Genomic DNA, 21,232 nt, shown 5'->3' with positions numbered 1-21,232 from the left:
CTGATGATGAAATTTGTTAGGCTTTTGACTAGTCTCAAAGTAAGTGTTGGAAGCCCCATCACTTGGACAAAGGAAAGTACTGATGTGAACAATCATTCATAGCTAGGGAGATGGCTGGTCATTTCACAGAAGTGACCGTCAGATGTCAATGATTTTCAGTCATTGCTGATGTAGACCAGTTACTGAGATGTAAAAAGTATAGGATATCATTCCCCACACCCAGGCTGATGATGATAATTCTGTCCATACCCATGAGGGAAATGGTATCTTTCCAGTACTGTGGCGAAATAAACTATTTTTTAAAGAACATTAAAATGAGTCCTAAAAATAAATTTAATGCTCTTTTTATAATTATTTCTCATTAACCATTTAGGTTTTATTTAAAAAATTTAAAATACTGTAAAAATGAAGCTGCAGTTGTCAAGGTTGATACACCTGAGAGAGCATTTCAGGGTTCAGTTGGCAGGAGACATGTATGAGCCTTCAAAAAAAATTAAACAAAAAGGAATTAACTTCTCTTGTAACCTGTCTTCCGTTTTCTTTTCAAAGTGTCAGTTTGTGGTTTTGATAAATGTCAGAAACATTTTTTTCTCAAATAAAATTCTCTGCATAATCCTGTGTTGTGATTTTTCTCATCCCTCCAAAGATTACTTTGTCCTTCCTATGGTTTCTGATCAGAAAAGTGTCTGAGTAATGGGATGAATTTGACAGCTGAGTGTGTTTCCTACTTAATTAGTTTCGTGTGATAACTTAAAAAGGGAGAGAAGGGAGTTCATTTGTTTAGCTGTTTTTTTTGTTTTGTTTTCCTATAGTGTTGGATGTTCATTAGACTTTTATTTTTATTCTTACTTTAAGTGTTGTTGAACGCTTACTGTATTTTTGCTGCCAGGCTGTAGGCTTTCTTGTCATGCTTTCTACAGTGTTTTGGGTAAAGACAATGATTAATAGTTTGTTTTACATGACATCAAGGATATATATGTATACTTATTAGAGAACTGCACCCTCATATCTGTGTATCAGTCTCTGACACAAACCATTGATAAAATGTGTACGTGTGTGCTGGCACAATCATCATCTCCCAATCAAGAAGCCAGGGTTATGTGATACTGACAGCAGTCTGAGTTAAATCACTGTTTGTAAAGTGTCTTAAGGATCTCTTCTCAGTCAAACCAGGAACAGATTAGATTAATATGTAGTTTATAAAAACGTACTGAGAAGAGTTTGTCTGATGTTTTTTAGTTCTTACAAATAAACTCATAGGCACAAGTTCTTTTCTTTTATGAATCGCCAGTGTTTTGAATCACTTCTGTTTTGGTATTTATCATCTGCCTCTTGGGGAATCCTGAATCGTTATCGATGAGGTTATTCTTCTTTCTGGTAAAATATTTATGTATGATAGAAAATTGTTGTTTTGTTTATATTGTGGTAGCATCTAGGAGTGTCAGTCATGGACTGGACCCAGCTGTGTTAGGTGCTGTACAAACACACAACAAAAAGATGGTCCATGCCCCAAAGGGGTTACAGTCTAAGTAAAGCCCAACGTGAACTGCAGGATGATTGTCAAAAAATTGCAGCCAAGTTGTGGACAAACCATGGAAAATTGCAGAAGAGTCCATTATTACTTTTCCTCGATTTTTGCACTGTTCGCTGCCTGGGGCTCCCATTGTAGGCCTCTTGGGTCTGAGAGCGGCGGCTCCCACTGTCAAAATTGCGGTGGAAGTCTAATATTGCCAATCTGCCATTTCGACTATATTGAAAGTAAGTAGGGCCTGAAGTACACCTCTACCTCGATATAACGCTGTCCTTGGGAGCCAAAAAATCTTACCGTGTTATAGATGAAACTGCGTTATATCGAACTTGCTTTGATCGGCCGGAGTGCACAGCCCCACTCCCTGGAACACTGCTTTACCGTGTTATATCTGAGGTCGTGTTATATTGAGGCAGAGGTGTATAAGACGAGAGACAACAGATAGGGGAAGCACAAGAAAACAAGGAGACTGTATTTGTTAATGTGATAGGCAGTTCTCCTAGGACTCCAGCTGCCTAACCATTTTCAAGTTTTTTTTGTAGGCTTCACTGCAAAGGATAGTTTTAAAGAGTTATTTAAGGAGGACAATGAGGTAGCTTTACAGATGTATACAAGGAACTCTTCCAAAGCACAGGAAAGGTACTCTTTTGGAAGCTTAACGAATGCATGTTGAAGGTTGGCATCATTGACTGAAGGGAGGCGAGAGTCAGCATCTCAGTAATGTATGAGACATGATAGGTAACTTTGGGAATAGTGCTTGAAAATGAAGACAAGCAGCTTATATTTTAGCTAATGGAGAAAGGGGAACTCGTGAAGGGATGCAAAGTGGAGTGACATGGTCGAAGCGATGAGCTAAGAAAATGATCTTTGCAGCAGCATTTTGAATGGATTGTGACAAATTAAAATCTGTAAATTTAAATGCTTATTGCCCCTTCCACAATGGGAAAGATGTGTATTACTTTTAATTATTATTGCTCTGCTTTATTTTCTTTTCCATGCCCTTATCCCTTCGATACACAAAAAGGGACTGAATTTTATGAATGTGACTTAATATTCAAATGACCTCTCTGCACGTTCTTTTCTTATGGGGGTAAAATTCATATTAAACTTCTTTAACCCAGTATTTCAGTCTGCTTTTACTTTGTAAATACACAAATAAAATCTGCTTCATTCATATTTTTTATTCATTCTTGGAACTACATTATTGATTCAAAATCTGTCTGATGCTGGCTTCAGAATGTCTGCATGGCTACTGAGTATGCGCTTTTGTTGTTTACATATTTATTTTATTTATTTAAAGACGTGTAAAATCCAGAGATTAATATTGTATTGATTTTATTAGGCACTAGGAATATTGAGAGTATTTTATTCAGGGGGAAATACTATAGTCTGCTAAATTTAAACATAAAACTCCTTAAGTTGAATGTAGTAGACATAATATTAAAATGTCACATTAAATCAACAATACTTTTTTCAGCGGTAGGATGGTTACCACCTCCATCTATATTGCATCTACTGTTGCAATAGTTAGCTAAACTGCTTAGCTGGAAAGGCAGGTCATGACAGTAACTATTATTGTGGAAACTGATTCCAAATATGAAAAAATATGTTTTAAAACTGGAAAAATATTTTCTTGCGAACAATACCAGAGCAGTTTGAGGAGTAGAAAAGAGTAAAATGGCTAAAATGCATTACAGTTGGGAAACACAGATTTCATCAGGTCTGAAGGAAGCATTTATTTTGTTACAGAAGTGTTGTTCAGTCGGTCAGCATCCTGTCACAGCAAGTTAACATTTTCTACTTAGTTGTTTTCTCTTTCCCATATTAAGCTATTGCTGTCTCTGCATGTAGTTTTTGCCTTTTTGGCTTGATTATTCTACCTTCTTATGTGATGGATAGAGTTGTCTAAGTGCGTGTTTCGTTTGTTTGGTTTGATAGGCTGTCAGATTTAGATTTAAACTTCCTACCATCACTACCAACACATGCTACCTCTGCCTCTTCTCATTTGAGATGTCAGGCACGTTTGTTGTTGTATTTGGAGGAGCAGTTTATATTGACAAGCAGTCATTACTTATGGCAGCATTTAGTCAGGCCACATCTACACTACGGGATAATATCGAATTAGCTAAAATCGGTTTTATAAAACTGATATTATAAATTCGATTTCATGTGGCCACACTAGGCACAGTAATTCGGCGTTGCGCGTCCATGGTCCGAGGCTAACGTCGATTTCTGAAGCGTTGCATTGTGGGTAGCTCTTCCGTAGCTATCCCATAGTTCCCGCAGTCTCCCCCGCCCCTTGGAGATGTCTAGTTGAACTCATTATTGTCGCTGATAGGGGCCTCATCTAACGTTCTTTGGCGTGTACAATGTCATCAGTCATTACATTCCTCCGGGGAAAACAAACAGCCTGACAAATCCTTATCGCGCCGTTTTTCCCTGGATTGCCCTGGCGGAGCGCTATGCATTGGCAACCATGGAGTCCATTCAGCTATTGTGTTTTTTTCCGCTTCATAGTTGTACTGGTGCCGCGAGAGAGAGAGGACGATACTTCAGCGCTAACGCCATAAAGCAGCGTTCACTTGCTTTATCGGCAATGATAGCAGGAGTTTGGGTGTCCGGTTGTTCTGTACCGTTCTACTGCCGGAGAAAACTGGCAATGAGATTGACGGTTATTCTCTCCCCCTCTGTACTGTCGCTGCTATCTATGAGTGCCCCTGGCTGAAATCGCGGCGGGCGGCAACGCAAAAGAAAAATTGGGGTGGGACTCACTTGGTACGTGAGTCAATCCCTCCCTTATGGGTGTTCTAAAAATTAGTAGTCAGTCCTGCTAGGATCAGGGGCAAAGTTGTATTAGGAGGCACCAGTGATATCAGTCACTAGCTGCTCCGTGTCTTAGTTATATCACGGGAGCCTCTGCCTCCTGCATACAACCCCACGCCGTTTGCTTTACCCTTCCTCCCCCAACCTTTCCTGGTGCTCCATGGCATTAGTGCTCCGCCCCCATTTTTGTGTCATAAGTTTATAAAGAATGCCAGGAATAAAGAAACAGAACTTGTTTTAGTGATATAAAATGGAGGGGGAGGCAGTCCTTCCCGGGGCTGATGACAGTCCAGACAGTATGGAATTCTTTCTTTACACGAGTAAGGAGAGGTGTGATTGAAGTCATGCCTACCCAGTTTGCTATGATGAAGACAGTACAGTGCCGTTCTGTACCATCTACTGGAAGTAATGGGAGTCATTCCAGTTTTTTACCCAAGGCGCCCCCGGCAGCCTCATCCTTTATAAGGCCATGCCGAGGAGCACTCTACGGGCTTTGTGGCGACGTAACGGTATCATGTCATATTGTACCGATTACCACCAGGTGAGGGGAGGTGAGAGAGAGATACTGCTCTTCACATGCCTGCAGATCGCGCTGTACATCTACCTAAGACAGTATCAGAATATCATTATGATGTTGACATTGAAGAAGTTCAAGAAAATGATTTCTTTCCCTTTTCTCTCAGTGTGAGTGGGGCGGAGAGGGGTGAACTGCAGGAGCTATTCCCTGAACCACGCCAGAACACTGTGTTTTGAACCTCAAGACATTTGGGAGCTCAGCCAAGAATGGCAAATACTTTTCACAGGAGACTGCTGTGGACTGTGGGATAAGCTGGGAGTCTCAGTACCCCCTCCATCCATGAACGTCCATTTTAATCTCTGGCTTCCTGTTTACGCTTTGTCACGCAGGCGCTGTGTAATCCTGGAGATTTTTTTTCAAACGCTTTGGCATTTCAGTCTGTTAACGGAGCTCTGATTTACAACAGAGTTTGTCTTCACCATACAGCCGATTCAAGATCTAGTATCTTCCCGTACGTCCACGCTGGAGCTCTTTTTGGATTGTGTGGGACTGCATCGCCCAAAGCCCATTGCTGCTGATCAGAGCTCCACGCTGGGCAAACAGGAAATGTAATTCAAAAGTTCGCGGGGCTTTTCCTGTTTACCTGCCCGCTGCATCCGAGTTCAGATTGCTGTCCAGAGCGGTCAGTGGTGCACTGTGGGATACCGCCCAGAGGCCAATAAACGTCGATTTCCGTCCACACTAACTGTAATCCGATATGTTAATATCGAATTTAGCGCTACTCCTCTCGTCGGGGTGGAGTACAGAAATCGATTTAAAGAGCCCTTTATATCAATATAAAGGGCGTTGTAGTGTGGACGGGTACAGCGTTAAGTCGATTTAACGCTCTTTAAATCGATTTAAACGCGTAGTGTAGACCAGGCCTCAGACTTCTTTTGCTGCAGTATAAATGTTCGTTTTGCTAAATTGCAAGTCAAGTATGCTTGGCCAGGAGCTCTTACCTCTGCTACAACTCATTGAACCATTTGCATCACTAAGTCTTAGTTATTTAGTCAACCACTCAGGTACAAACCTTGATGAAATTACCAAATTATATTTGGCAAATAGCAGCCAATGTTTTGTAAATAATAATCCCTAGAGCTTTCCTGAGAAATAAAACCCTCCTAAAAAGATCTTAAACTTCAAATATTCCTTCAATATTTTTGGTGATAGATTAAAATATACTGTAGATTTCTTTCAGTTCTTTATATGTCTTCAGTTGTCCAAAAGATGCTGCAAAGGGTACGTACATATTAAAAAAGTAAGGACCTAACTGGTCAACTATAGGTTTTATTGCTAATGTTCTTTATTTCCCTCTATCAACAAAAATGTTGGCAACAATTTTTATGCTTCTGTACCTTAAGTTAGAAAAAGAGAAGTAATGTAAATGTATCCACAAATGAGCATGGCTTAATGTTCCAAAATTTGGGCATCTGCACTCAAGAAGAATAGATCTTCATCATTTGAATCTGATTAGTATTGATTAAAGTATTGTATCACTTTTTCTCATTGCCACTGTCACAGAGTGAGTGGATCTGTAAGGAGGTTAGAGTTCATCTACACCTGAGCCTGCCCTACCCCATATCCCCAGGTGGAAGAAATGAATAAAGTCATGTGACAATCAGATGACTAGGAGCTGGGTGCACTGGGAGATACAAAGGCAGCATCTCAGTGAGAGGAGACGAGAGCCAAGTAGGGAGGACTCCAGGGAGCGGAATCTTGGGAGTCTATGCTCTATAAAGAATTAGGAGAGCAGTCAGGAAGGCTGGTAGTATAGAAGAAACCCTGGGAAAGAGAAGCAAGACAGGTAGTGGTTATGGGGGACAATCAGTCCAATTATTTAGTGTTCCCCAGGCCAGGAACCCATAGAGGGTGGGTGTCAGTTCCACTTGTACTACCACTCTGTTTGCACTCACACCCTTCAATGTCCCCTTTATATAAGTGGGAAGACTGGACTGAAGAGAGCCCAGGATGTCTTGTTGCTGACCCTGGGAAGGAAGGGCTGGAATTGAGGTGATGAGAAGACAGACCCTCGGGAAGGAATGGCTGTGCCTAGGGACCAGGGTGGAAGACTTTTGTGTGTTTTTGGACTTTGAGAGCCCAGAAGAGGTTCTTGTGACTTGGCCAGAGGGTTAAGTCACCTCAGCAGTGGAATTGTGCTGATGGCCAAGAGAATTATTGGTAAAACTAGGAGAGAAACTGAGTCATAGTAGTTGCAGTGCCTTGGCAGGCCATAAGGGGGTTTGCTTTTGGTCGGCATCCTGCAACAGTCCCATTAGCATGTTTTATTTCCTCTTGAAAACTTGATGGTTTAGTTAAGAAGTGTTATTGAGAAGATCTAGTGTGGGCTGGGGAAAAAGGGGAACTACCCCCTTCATCACCCCCCCTCTTTTTTTTTCTAGGTAAAAAGCATGGTGCATCCATAATGAAAACTATTTAGGGAACTCTGCCTTGTAAAAAGGAGAAGGTTGAAAACATTGATGATCCCTAGAGAAAAAGGTGGGAGATCCTTGGTATGCTTGTGGATTTAGCACCCAGCCTTGTAGCCTTTACTCTGCTAAATGAGTTCCGTTAAAATAATCAGTGGAATTACTCACCTGTGTAGGTTCTGCGGGATTAGGCCTTTAGGTCCTGATACTGGTAACATTTATTCCATACTTAACTTCATGCACATGAGTAGTCCTAATGAAAGTACTCCTGTGCATAAATGTCGGTACTTCGCCCCATGATTTGTACAGGGAGGATTCCTAGTCAAACTTATAGGCAGGTAAGAGAGACAGAGGAAGATACTCTTGTAGGGGCATAAGGAGGGAAAAGAAAGGGAGAAAGGAAAGCAGAATTTCGGAGTTTAAAATGTGCACTTATATTCATTTAATTATGCATTTGCCATCAGACTTGCTGGCCTTGGTTCTGTTTCAGAAAGGATATGTGTCATACTATCATTACATTTTTTGCAAAGGAGCATAAACAAAAGGTTGAAGTGTTGACAGCTATGACAAAGTTCAGTACCATAGTGTGTCACCAGATAAGTGATACTGTATAGTTTGTGGCAGTCAGCAAAACATGGCTGCCACTATTCATGTGTCAGTTTTAAAAGACAGGAAGTGTTACCCAAAGGAGAGAGAATATCAGAATTTGACAGCTTGGTAGACACTTAAGGTTAAATGTCTTCTTTTGAATAGATTTAATTTATATATGTATTCATTTTATTTTACGGGTTAAAGTCTGAAATTCCAGGCTTGCGACACTTTTGTTTATCTCATTACTTGGGGGTGTTTGTGCTGTGGAGAACAAGCCTATTTCTTTAAAATTTACTGCTGAAATTGAAGAGTACTAGATTTTAGATGTTATCTTTGATATCCAGGTTTTTTACTGTACAAAAATGCAAATATACATGCAGCCAACAGCCAGCCACTGCAGTGAAATAAGTGCCTTATTCAATTTTTATTAGTAAGTGTCCCATTTCTGAAAATATACTGTATTGTTAATAGATTATGATGTATAGCTTGGACTCAGTTGCTCCACTGCAGCCAGATTTCCTTCGGATTATTCAGACTTGCTACTTTATTTGCAAAACAAGAGCTTTAATTCAGGGTGTTAAATGGAAATTTTAAAACTCTACATCATAGACTCTCTCTCTTTTCCATGACCATCTTATAAGATTCCAGGATTTTCATTCTGTTTGTGTCTCACTCTGAAGCCTAGAATGTCTGAGTCAGTGCAAAGGAAAAAGCTTCAAGGATGGTTGAGCGATCTTTTTGTCTAGAATATTATCAGGCTCAATCATTACTGGAATTCATGGACTTTTATGTCCAATTTTTAAGTTTTTGAGCCATTTTTGGCTTTTTTACACTTTACAAATTTACACCTGAATGACAGCACGGACTTTCACCTAGTTATAAATAATAAACTAGAACCACACTATGTAGGTATTAAGGTTATATTATCCTCCTTTCTTTCACATATTCAGTTTGTTCCATAAGTTTCTTTAACTTCCCAAGCACTTATATTCATTCCTTTGTACATGAAGGAGTGAGGGAGACTCTAAGATATTTTTAGAAATAGTTTTATTTCTAAAACTTCTGCCTTCAATATTCTCCAAATTAAGGGGGAAAAAAGCCACAAAGGTGAAGAACTGAAGCAGTATATGGTGGACCAGTGGAAGCTAAAGGATCTCCTTTGCAAGAAATCTATCGGCAAAGTTTCAAAGAGACTGGTCGTGTAGTGAAATCATATAACGAACACTTGAAGCAGGAAAAGCACTGAATATATGACTGAAAAGAAATATTTTCTCTAACTTTTGATTGTTTAATCTCTGAACTTTTATGCATGTCTAAAGTAAATAACATTCATCAGTGTTTTTCATATTAAGTCTACTGTCTATTATACATATTTTTGATGTGTACAATATATATAATATTTAGAAAGCAATTCTAGATGTTATAAATTGACTGTTTAGCTTCAAAACTATAGAATACTAGATCTCCAGATTTTGAGGATCATTGTTGGTGAAGGTAGTGATCTTAATTGCCCATTGGAGGAACCATCTTGCTCTTCAGATTCCTTCAGCACCTTGTGTTAAACTAGAATAAAAATGTACATGGATGGAGTGGCTGAGCAAAAAAAGCAGAGAATAACTACCAAATGTATTCAGACCTGCCTCTTCCCCTCAAAGATTATAGGCCACATCCTCAGCTGCTGTAAATTAGTGTAGCTGTATAGACGTCAGTTGAGCTTTACCAGTTTATACCACCTGGGGAATTAGTTATCTTGAGAGAAAAGTTCCTGGGATTTCCCTCCCGCCCACCCCCACCGCCCCCTCCCCCGCTTTTAAGCTTCCATACAGTCTAGCCAATGTTAGTTTTCCTCTGCTGAAGCTTTTGCCCTCTGGAACATATACCTACCAACATTTCAAGTGGCTAAAGTGGGATGCAGCACCATTCAGGTTTGGTCCATCCACATAGGGATGGAAGGGCAGACTGGCAAGATTTGATTGATATTGCAACCTAGCACATGGGGTTGCAACACCAATCACGTTTAGTGGGGAAGCGGAGATGGAGAAGCAAACAGGCCAAATGTGAGTGGTGCTGTGAGACCTTGTGTGCCAGGTCACACCACCACCACTGGGTTTGGGGCCCCTCTCAAAGGGGGATCCAGGGCAAACTCCATCCCCTGGGCAGCCCTGAATGGAGGAAATGTTCACTTCAACCAGGACAGAGTGTTTTTAGGATCAAAGCAGGACCGTCCAGCTAAACCTAGGACAGTTGGGAGGTCTTGGAACATCCTTCCTGTTTCTCTCTGTCTCTTTATCATCAATTCTTCATTTCATTTTAAATTACAGCGAGAAACATCTCTTCTCCTTTGCGTATACATCTTAGGTTTCTCTATCTTTTGGCTCTTATTTCTTAGTAACTTTATTATTTAACTCAAAGTGTTTTTGGATAACCATTTTCTTGTCTTTTATTACATTAGAGAGCAATTAGTGGCTAATTGGATTCTATGTTCACCTTGTCATTGACATCTTATTTTGTCTTGGACAAGTCATTTAACCTCTCCTCTCATCCTACGTATCCACCCACATATAATGGTTACCTACTCTGTACCTTACAGATTATTGAGAAAGATAATTAGTTTGTAAAGTTAATTGAAAACTTTGGATGACAAATGCTATCGGAATGCAGAAATTATTAAACAAAATAGTTTTTAAGATTAACTTGCCTAGTGTTAACTATTTTCCAATGTGAAAAGTGGACATGTATAGTCTTTATCTTGTTAATATCAATCATATTTTTGGTGCAAAAGAAATCTTTCTTTTTGTAGGTGCTCGAAGATGCAGAGTCTCAGCATTTGTTCCAGTCCATCTTGCCTGCTATGGTGAAGCTAGCACTGTGCCTCCCTAATATCTGCACTCAGGTAAGTAAATGCAGATAGGTACACCCCAGGGCAGATTAATTTAACATAAACTATAACTAATGGCTGAAGTCAAAATGCCATAGCCATGTTATGTTTCTATTGAAAGCTGTGGTGGTTCTGTCACATTTAGGTGAGTCCTAGGGAGCAGGGAGGACAACAGACATCCATAATGGTACAAAAGAATATTAAAAACTCACTGTCCCATTTCTGAGCCTTAATTTAAGCCATCAATCAAAATTCTATATATACTGGAATGTCTTGTTCTTTCTAATGAAATGACCATGAAATTTTTAAACTTTGAATTAATTCCCCCTGTTCAAAATATATTTAGTGGATTTATACCCTTTTGGCTTTCAAACCACTTTGAAAGCTCTCTTAATCATATGTGAATAATGCTTCTGATAAGGCTTTCCTCTTTTACTTATAAAAATACATGATTACATTTACACCTCCACAGTATCTGTGAATATGCTGTTCTCAATAATGATCATGAATGTTTTACTTTATTGTAATATGGCCAAATCCTGCAGGCACTTCTTAGTTGGTATAATGCTTACTGCAGGGAATAGTCACCTCAAACTCAATAGGACTGTTTATGTGAGTAAAGACTATTTAGATGAGTAAGCATTTGCAGGATAGAGCGTCTGATTTGTAAGCATGACTGTCTCAACATTTTAAATAGGTTTTTCAAAAGTAAGGGGGTTGTATTAGAAAAGAAAACTGTAGTCCTGCTTAGTTATGCTAAAGAGGATGTTTACAGAGGACACAATTTCAGAAAATTGAAATATTTTCTGATCTTTTTACCAGTCATTTGGCTGGAAGAACTTTTCTGACAGCTACAAACTTTTAAAAGTGAGTACAGCATGAAAAGGACACCAAGATGATTAAATTATGCACATTTTAAAGGAGTTTTACTTCCTTGAAATGTTTCTATTTGAGAGATGAGTTATTGACCATTGTACACTATCTCTAGGTCACTCTTTGAGTTTAGATGTAGCTGAACTTAAAATGCAGTAGTGAAATCTATTTTATACACCAAAATGACTTAATCTACAACAGCAGTATAGTTTACTTAAATAAACTGAATTCTGAGAGAGAGGATTTTTCAATCTTTTTTCTTCCATTTTTTCTTCTGATATCATAATCCAGTCTTACAAAGCCCTAATATAGATTGACAGATGAATATATGGAGAAAGAAAAACCTGTGGCCAAAAGAGAGATCTAAATTCAGTGATTATAAATTTAATAACTTTTACATTTTATAAAAATGTATCAAAACATTCTTAATGAAGATTTCATTTACTACATGTCTCTTAGGGTTGTATGTCCAATAATTCTACTTATTGCACCTGTTCACACAGGAAATTTATTTTCACAGCTAGTGCTAAAATATAATAAGTCAGCTCCACTGAAGCTGTTCTTGTTGCATTTGCAGAGAACCAGAAGCAAAGATGGCAATTGTTTAATTGGGAGAGAGGGAATTAGAAAAAGGGATGAAGAAATGTTTTTTCATTTGATTATTTTTAAATGATTATTACAGTAGCTACTAGCCCATTGCTTAAATAATTTTAACTTATTTTGTAATATTGTATCAGTTGTAAAAGTGGTTCTTAAAATAAAATCCCTTGAGTGTTATGGGAAAAAATCAAGGAAAATTTTGACTACTTTTAATGCGCAGTTAAATTTTTCATGCTGTCAACTATGAATAAAGGATAGCAGGGTCTGCTAGTTTGATTTCAGTTTCTAAAATCCAAAGAGCATTAATTTCATCCTGATTTTCAGATATGTAATTGCTTTTACTCGTACGAAAATGTGGCTTTGCAAAATCTGCGTCTCCTGAAGTCAAGTTACCAAACCAAAATGGTAGATGAGGGCCAGTTTAGTTTCCTAATATAGTAGACATGCCATAGATTAGTAAAATTACAAAATGGTCAATTTACTAGAGATGAGTGGGAATCTGCTCCCCTTTTTGGAGGTGTCCTTAGAAACTAAGAATGAATGCCAAGGACTTAATGCAGAGATTATTGGTCTGCTAATACATTAGTGAAAATGCTGCATACATCTGAGAGTTTGCTTTCTCTTGTGTTGTCTAAAGTGATAGATCTCTGATACTTTTTATTCTAACACATTCTATTCTGCCAATACACAGTTTCTCTTTAACAGAACTTTTCAAGACATTTTTATCGCTCTGCAGCAGTATTTCCTAGTTAATGCTGAATAATTACTCTAAATCAGAAATGTCAAAAACATAGCCCCAGCCTGGATTCAGCCTTCCTAATGTGCGTGTGTGTGTGAGAGAGAGAGAGAGAGGGAGAAAGGGGGCATGTTCACATCCTGCAAAATCTGAACTTCTACTGGGGAAGAGGAAAGTTGTCTTCTCATTGTTAGAAAGCAGACATTGAAAACATGGATCGCTTTGCACAGAACTTGAAACAGTAGCTTGGAGAAGTGTAAACTCCCTCACCCCCATTCATCTAATTGATTGGTTAACTCTAATACCTAGTGATGATGCTTTAAATGTGATCATTAACTACTTAATTTCTGATCATTTTCATGGACTGAATGGGGAAGAGGTTGGGAGTGAAGCTCATGGGAGATGAGAACTGAACATTAACGCAAGGAGGGAAAGTGCATTGAAGAAAAGAGGAAAGACACGAGAAGGGAGAAAAATAGAGAAGGAAGAAACACAAAGCAAAAATGGGTGTGGTTCTCATGTACAGCATATTTTTTCACTGAATGGTGTAGAATTTAATGATAAAATAACAGTAATAACTAAAAGCTTAGTTTTTTATATAAATGCTATAGTCCACCTTTGAGCTTTGTGTAAACTTCTAATTGCACTGTGCAGACTGGATGCTCGTTTTGCAGTAGGTTTACTTATCAAGAGGCAACAACCTCCCTCAACCCTTCCCCCACCAAACAAATGAAAACACCCAATTCTCACTTATTGCAGCTCCATATTGCCAAAGAATTTAGGGAGAGGGAAGCCGATATAAATCTCTCTGTCCTTCAGTCTCTGCAGTGGCTCCAATATGCTTAACCTGGTTCTCTCCTTTTACCCACTCAAGCCTTCTGGAATTCCTATAACCCTCCCAGTAAAATGGCTGTCCCGCTTAGCTGCAAGCTGGGGTGAAAACCAGCTTCCTGCACTTACCACCCCCCACTTCCAGCTGTCTCCCTCTCACTGTAGGTGTGTTGCTTGCAGGGAGTGGGGAAAGAAGGTACCCTTTCAGAGTTGCTTCCATTAAGTGTGTGTTTGTATTGCAGCCACAAGGTGTGGTGGCAGTTCAAGTAGACACATACCCGTGCTAACTTTAATCTAGTTAGTTTGGGTCCTGGAGTAGTGAAGCCACAACAGTGTGCACTTCAGTGCAGGCTAACCCTGTGAGTAATTACCCAAGGTTCTTGGGCTCATACAGCTCATGCTGAAGCATGTGCTGTCATGTCTTCATTGCTCCAGGACCCAAGCTAGCTATATTAAAGCTAGCTTGGGTTTGTGTCTACTGAAATTGCAGTCGCACCCCGTGACTGCAGTATAGACATACCCTAAATCTGTAGCTGCTATCTGGGTGAGGGTAGCATTTCTATAAAGGGGCAGAAACCTGCTCCCTGCTCCGGGTCTTGTAGAGCACTCATAGATGCAGCGCATGATGATTATAAAACCAAATACTGAATATTCTTTGTAGTGTATGATCCCTGTTAATTTGTTGCCAAAACTCCCAAATGGAGCTGCCAGCAAGGAGATTCTGCTTTGGGCTATAGCCCCTTTTAAGTCTCTTCTTTAATTGACATCCATGAGGCTCTCTCCTGTTCACTATAGAACATTTTGTGGAGGGGAGAATTTAGAGAATATGCTTAGTGCATCTGTTAACATTACTCCCATGAGTAATTGAGAGTTAGTGTTAACCCTCTCAGCCTCAGCAAGTGAGAGTTTAGCTATTGTGTCAGGGAGTTGTCAAACTTCTTAACACCAGCTTGTCAGCCTTTCCAGTAAACTTCAGGACTCTGGTGTTCAGATAAGGACGGACCATCTTCAGTGGCCACAGATGTTTCACAGCCATTACTAATGAGCAAATGCCATGTCAGAATAGTGAGCAGACTCAAAGACCCAGTGAACAGTAGAAAATTAGGTTGATTTAACTACCTAGGCTGGCGTGTGAAAAATCCACACTCCTGAGTGGCGTTGTTAAGATGACCTCCATCAACAGAAGAATTCTTCTGGCAACCTCACTACTGCGTCTCAGGGAGGTAGATTACCTACACTGATAGAAGAGCCCTTCCTGTCGGAGTAGGTAATGTCTACACTGATGTGCTACAGTGGTGCAGCTTTGCCATTGTAGAGTTTTGTGTGTGGACAAACCCAAAGGCTAGTTTTGCCTGATGTGAGCTTATAGATAGGGAGGGGGGAAATATTCTTTGTAAGACACTGTTCGTTATTAGTCTTTACTTAAGACTTTCTGGTTTTTCATAGATAACTTTGAAAGTTGATGGCTCATATTTTCAGTATTTCTTTTCAGTTTCTGGCCCCCAAACTTTTTTGTTTTGGCCTTCATTAGGGGTATTTTAATAATAAGAATAATAATAATAATAATAATAATAAAAAGTTACTGTTTTTCCACTCTGGCTAATTATGCTTTCCTAAAGTATTAAATCCTTAATTATGGTGTCCTGGTCTTCATAACATTCATTATGTAGACTTGTAAATTTTTCGAAGAGAGGCATCTTCAACCTGAGGATGCTGCATGGAATTGTGAGATTAAGGTGGATTGAATATGGTGCTAACAAATGGTGTCGATAAAGGTTTACTCACGCAAGTTACAAATGTAGATAGTTTGTAAGTAGGCTCTGTACAACCTTCGATTCATTTTTGCCAGTGCATGTCATTCCTGATCTCATCCCAGGCCTATTCACAGCTCTGCTACTACACTTTAGTTTTGTCCTGTAAATGTTTTGCTAAGTTTGGTCCTTTTTATATCATGAAGTGCTTTTTGTGCTGTGGACAGATGCCCATGTAGAATGAGATTCTCCAAATTGGTTCCCACCTGTGATCAAATAAGATTTGAACAGTGATTCCTCACAGGAGCGAAAATAGTGAATTAAGTTCCACCCAAATCCTCCACTCCATCCGACATCTTCCTCCTCAGGCATATCATAAAGAGACAGAAATTCTAATTTATGCACTGCACATATTTTATAGGGTGGGGAGAAAGAAAGAAAGAGCTTTCAAATTGATAAGCCAGTAATAAAATAAATATTTAATAATAATGGTGCTTGTTGTGTTTGTTCTTTAATTCAAATTATATTCGAGTCTTCTAATTTTACAAAACACAAAATTGGATGAGGGAATCAAAATAAATGGTTGAGTAAGTATAAAATTTAATGTGACATTTGTCCCCTCATTTTACAGCTGTAAATGGGTGATTTTCTGTAATCATGCATTTTCTTTAAATTGTGCGACAGCATTGTGACAAAATGCTGGGGTTCCCAGAACTGAGAGTTAGTGTTAACCCTCTCAGTCTCAGCAGGTGAGAGTTTAGCTATTGTTAAGAAGTGTGACAGCTCCCTGACACACCAGCTTGTCAGCCTTCCTAGTAAACTTCAGGACTCTTGTCAGTCTGAATCTTGCCTTGCAGGCAACAAACTTCCCCAGAGACATCTCCCTGCAATATCCAGTCTCCTTAGTGAACAAACAAGTTAAATTTGTTGCTCCTTTAAGGAGACAGTATACTGCAGCCTGTTAGCTTAAGCGGGTTTAACACTTCCTTCCCTTTAAACAGTGCACTGAATTGTTTTATAGTAAAGGTAGAGCAAATTTATTTAATAAAAAGGGCAGAGGATTGAATGATGCCAAGTATGAGGAATAATAATGAAAGGTTACAAACAAACAAAAGTAAAAATACACTAAGACTAAAACCTGATTCAGCAAACTACTCTCTCTTGTTCAAAGAAGTGTTTCTCAAGTCTCTTTTCCAGCATGGCTGACCAGACTCTCTGGCCAGGACCCTTCATACATCTCAAAGTGATCAGGTGAAGGATGCCAAAAATGGCCTTTTCTCTCTGCTTATATCTTTAAAAAGTTCATTGACCCTGCTTCAAGAGAGAGGCAGGCTTCCTGGGTTGCAATCTTCATCCCCCATTGAGATTGTTAAATAGTTCTCTTTCTCTGCTTGCTCTCCTGATGGTTTTGGCCTTGGCTACACTGGCACTTTACAGTGCTGCAACTTTCTCGCTCAGGGGTGTGAAAAAACACACCTCTGAGCGCAGCAAGTTACAGCGCTGTAAAGCGCCAGTGTAAACAGGGCCCCAGCGCTGGGAGTGCGGCTCCCAGCTCTGTAAGCTAATCCTCTCGGGAAGGTGGAGTACCTGCAGCGTTGGGAAAGCTCTCTCCCAGCGCTGGTGCCACGACCACAAGCACACTTCAAAGCGCTGCCGCGGGAACGCTCCTGCGGCAGCACTTTGGAGTTTCAAGTGTAGCCAAGCCCTTTGTTTATCTTGCACGTCACTGTGCATTTCTTTGTCTTTGGTCATATCTTGCCTACTTTTCAGCAGGGAGACATTCAAGCAATCAGAATCGTATTCCTTTGGAACAGTTGTAGCTTAAGCATTGCTTGCCAAATACATTTTAAGAACATAATTATTACCCTTTGTATACACCTCTTACATACACCATGCAGTGATTTTTGGGACAAATATGTTACCAGTTTGTATAGATATCTTACATAACACCTTTTGGATACAAATCATGACACCAATGTGTGGGGTACAGAGAGTATGTCAGGCCTGACATGTTGCTGAGACAGAGTAATAAACTACCCAAAAGAATAACTTTAGAATCCAGCTGCTGGAATAAATAAAATATAATATATCTTACTTGATTTTAAGATTGCCCGCTTATTACTACATTCCGTCTGTTTCCACCTCTGGAGCCTGTTTTTTCTCTGATAAGTTGTGCTTTGTTGGCCTTATTGTTACTGATTAGAAATCTGCTATTTGTCAAACAAGCTTGTTCCCAATCATCTTAGCTGAACAACCCTTGACTTTAATGGTGCTGCTGATTTAAGGACCAACCAATGGCCCTAAATTACTTTTGCTCTAATTTAGCAAATGTAATTTTGTGCTCCTGGGGGTTTTTTTGTGGGGTTTTTTTTTTTGAATTGCTAAACTAATTATTTCTCTCTCTCTCTTTTTTTTTTGTTCATTCTCTTCTGGTAGCCAATACCTTTACTGAAACAAAAGATGAATCACTCCATCACAATGTCACAGGAACAGATCGCAAGTTTTCTAGCCAATGCTTTTTTCTGCACTTTTCCACGACGCAATGCCAAGATGAAGTCTGAGTATTCTAGTTATCCAGACATTAACTTCAACAGGTATGGCATTTTTGAATAAATGGAGCAGATGACCCTTTAAGGAAAATATTGTAGTCACTTGAGGAGAATCCTGTTTTTCTTTCACATCATTAAAAGCCAATTAACACCAATTCAGTAGTTGGTTTCTTGCTTCTAAAATTACAAGGAAAAAACAGGAAACAATTTAATCACAATATCCATGGGAAATATGAGGGTCTTGTGGATGAAACGTTAATGCTTGAGAACAAGGCTGACCTACCCCCAATCTATTCACAAACTCGCACTGGTTTAATTAAATGAGTGCAACCCCCTGTGTGGACACTCTTATTTCCATTTATGAACATTTATAAGCTTAATGAAAAGTGCTGTATAAGAGCTAGGTATAATCATTGTTATTAAAGAGTGCCTTACTACTTTTTAGCTTCAACCGGTTCCTAATAGACTTAAGTGAAACTGAAATAAATCTGGCTTAAACTGAGTGTGTCCACATAGCCTTTTGTGCGCTGGTTTAGCTACATCAGATAAAATTGCACCTTAAGCTAAAACGAGTGGAATTCTGAGTGTAGACAAGCCTTTATTCTCCCCTTCATGGGCTCAAACTTGCACTGAAATAATTAAATTGATTTTAATTCACACCTTTTGTTAAACATTATATTGGTCTATGCCATGTTGTCTGGCTCTAATGCCTGCCTGTCCCTCATTTTTCTCTTTAAACTCTCTGCCCATCAACCAATATAAATTCCTACATTGTTTCATCACCACTTTTTAAATAAAAGTGTCTCAAACCTCCTGCTTAGGACATGCACTAAAACAAACAAATCCCTTTATTTACATAGGACAGAATGTTGCCTTTACATGCATGCATGCAAGGCTACTGATGCTATGCTGGGGAAAGGAAGAGAACATACAGTGTCCCTGAAAAGTGGAACTGTCTTTGTTCTCAGGGCTTATCCGAGTCCCTGTTGATTTTTACAAGAAACATGTTTTGTCATGGTTTTTGTAAACACTTGCAAATGTTGACCACTGGAGCTGGTGCAATTAACATCAGACTGGCTGAACAGATATCCCGCCACCATCCCCACTAGTTCTCTTACATAGTGGAACCATAGGTATGCAATCCTTCATAAGTCCTTGGGCTACTCCTCCATTCCATTAAATTCCAGTCCACATGGAGTTACTGTCTCACTCTTACTCCAGGTAGTGCTGTGAGTGACATGACTACAGAAAGACCAGCCCTACTGCAGCCATTTGCTTGCAGTTGTAGTCATATCCTAGGCCACCATGAACTCTTCTTCCTATTTCCCTTGCACCGGTAAAGCATAGACTGGGGAAGGGCACCTGGTGTGGAGGGAAGACAAGCCGCTGACAGTGCATAAGGGGAGAGTAAATAAATATTGCAGAGACAGGGAAAGATTAATAAGGTAAGAGCTGCTGAGGAAAGGATGCAAAAAGCAGATTGAAGGATGGAGGCATTCAACAATTAGCAGTGGGAGAAACTGACTAAGAGGAGTAACACTGTTTCCTACTTCACCTTTAACTGTAATGTGGCCCCCTTTGTATTTTGAAAAGGGGGAGAGGTGAGGACGAAAAGGGTAGAGTCTGTCCCATTTTCTTCCCACCCTCAATGCCAATGTTATCTTCTCTCCAGATTTCCTGGTTTTTGAAGGTAGGAAGGAAAGAGCAATAAAATAAATGTCCTTAGCCATTAGTGGTATTGCATGCTTGTAATTAGGACAGAATTTGTCCCATTACATTCTCTAAGATTTGAAAATACAAACAAGCATTCATGAGCTGGCAGCATATGTACAAAATGTACTGGGCAGTGTCCAAAATCATAATTTGTGATTGTTATAACAATGCACTCACTCCACTTTTGAGGAATATCAAGGACCTTTTTCCTAATGTGGTGTGATGAAAGTTCCTCCTCTACCTTGGTGGATCCTGCACTTATTGGCGAATTTTGCTAGCCTCAGAGATCTTCCTGTGTTGGATCAGGAGTTGGGAGGTTTTGGGGGGAACCCAGGCCCGCCCTCGATCCGGGGTTCCAGTCCACAGCCCCATGGACTGCAGCTGTCTAGAGTGCCTTCTGGAACAGCTACACGACAGCTACAATTCTCTGGGCTACTTCCCCATGGCCTCCTCCCAAAACCTTCTTTGTCCTAACCACAGGACCTTCCTCCTGATGTCTGTTAATGCTTGTACTCCTCAGTCCTCCAGCAGCATGTCCTCTCACTCCCAGCTCCTTATGCACACACCACTAACTGGAATGAGAGCTTTTTATACCAGGTGTCCTGATTAGCCTTAATTAATTCTAGTAACTTCCCAATTGGCTACAGATGTCCTAATTAGCCTGCCTGCCTTAATTAGTTCTAGAAAGTTCCTGAGTGTTCTGGAATAGTCCTGGTTATATTACCCAAGGAAGAGGGACCTGCTTAACTTGGAGCTAATGCATCTACTTTCGACCCCTCTCTTGTAGCCATCTGGCCTGACCCTGTCACAGTGGTTAGAGAAGGATATATTAGAAGTTGTTCTGCTGCAGCAACCCTGCTTTCCCACAGAAATACGCTATGGCATCGAGACTTAAACTGTGTGGAAACCACTACATTTAATTTTCTGTATAACTGAATGAATTACTTCCATTGCCTGTAGAAATTCATTTACTATACTCCTTTAATGAAGCAGAATAATTGTGTGCATATTTTTGTGATTTTTTCCTTAACAAATGCATTATTCCATAATTATAAATGACTTTCCGTCTTCCCAACATTTGCATAATACACATTTTTCTTCCTACCAAATCTTTAAATAATAAAATTTGCAGTTTGTTAAGGTAAAAAATATTCGTACATAAGAAATTTCTTAATCAAATGTCTTTAACTTCATACAGCAGTCATGTTCCTAATCTTTTATTATTAATTTATTGTTTTATTCTACAAAGAAATGGCTAGGTATGCACATGCTCAGTGTTTCCTTTTGGAAAGGACTATAGAATCATGGGCCAAATATAGGTATTTTTCAACCCTGTTAATTTTAGGGCCTGATGCTATGATTTGCTATTCAATC

At 39.5% G+C, this 21,232-nt stretch overlaps 1 protein-coding gene across 8 annotated transcripts in view; it reads left to right on the top strand.

Moving 5' to 3' along the window:
• Window positions 1-21,232, top strand: part of PARG (poly(ADP-ribose) glycohydrolase) — a 130,975-nt gene that overhangs the window by 50,613 nt on the left and 59,130 nt on the right. For all 8 annotated transcript variants that reach the window (XR_004377038.2, XM_075072532.1, XM_032804673.2 and 5 more), the window contains exons 8-9: window positions 10,728-10,820; window positions 18,033-18,190. Coding sequence is in view for 7 of the 8 variants with exons in the window: in XM_075072532.1 (XP_074928633.1) it covers window positions 10,728-10,820; window positions 18,033-18,190 (251 nt within the window). In the remaining variant the exon portion in view is untranslated. The remainder of the gene's footprint in view (window positions 1-10,727; window positions 10,821-18,032; window positions 18,191-21,232) is intronic.

The sequence above is a fragment of the Chelonoidis abingdonii genome, chromosome 15 (assembly GCF_003597395.2).
Source record: "Chelonoidis abingdonii isolate Lonesome George chromosome 15, CheloAbing_2.0, whole genome shotgun sequence".
NCBI classification, from domain to species: Eukaryota; Metazoa; Chordata; order Testudines; family Testudinidae; genus Chelonoidis; species Chelonoidis abingdonii.
This window is presented reverse-complemented; position numbering and strand designations above follow the sequence as displayed.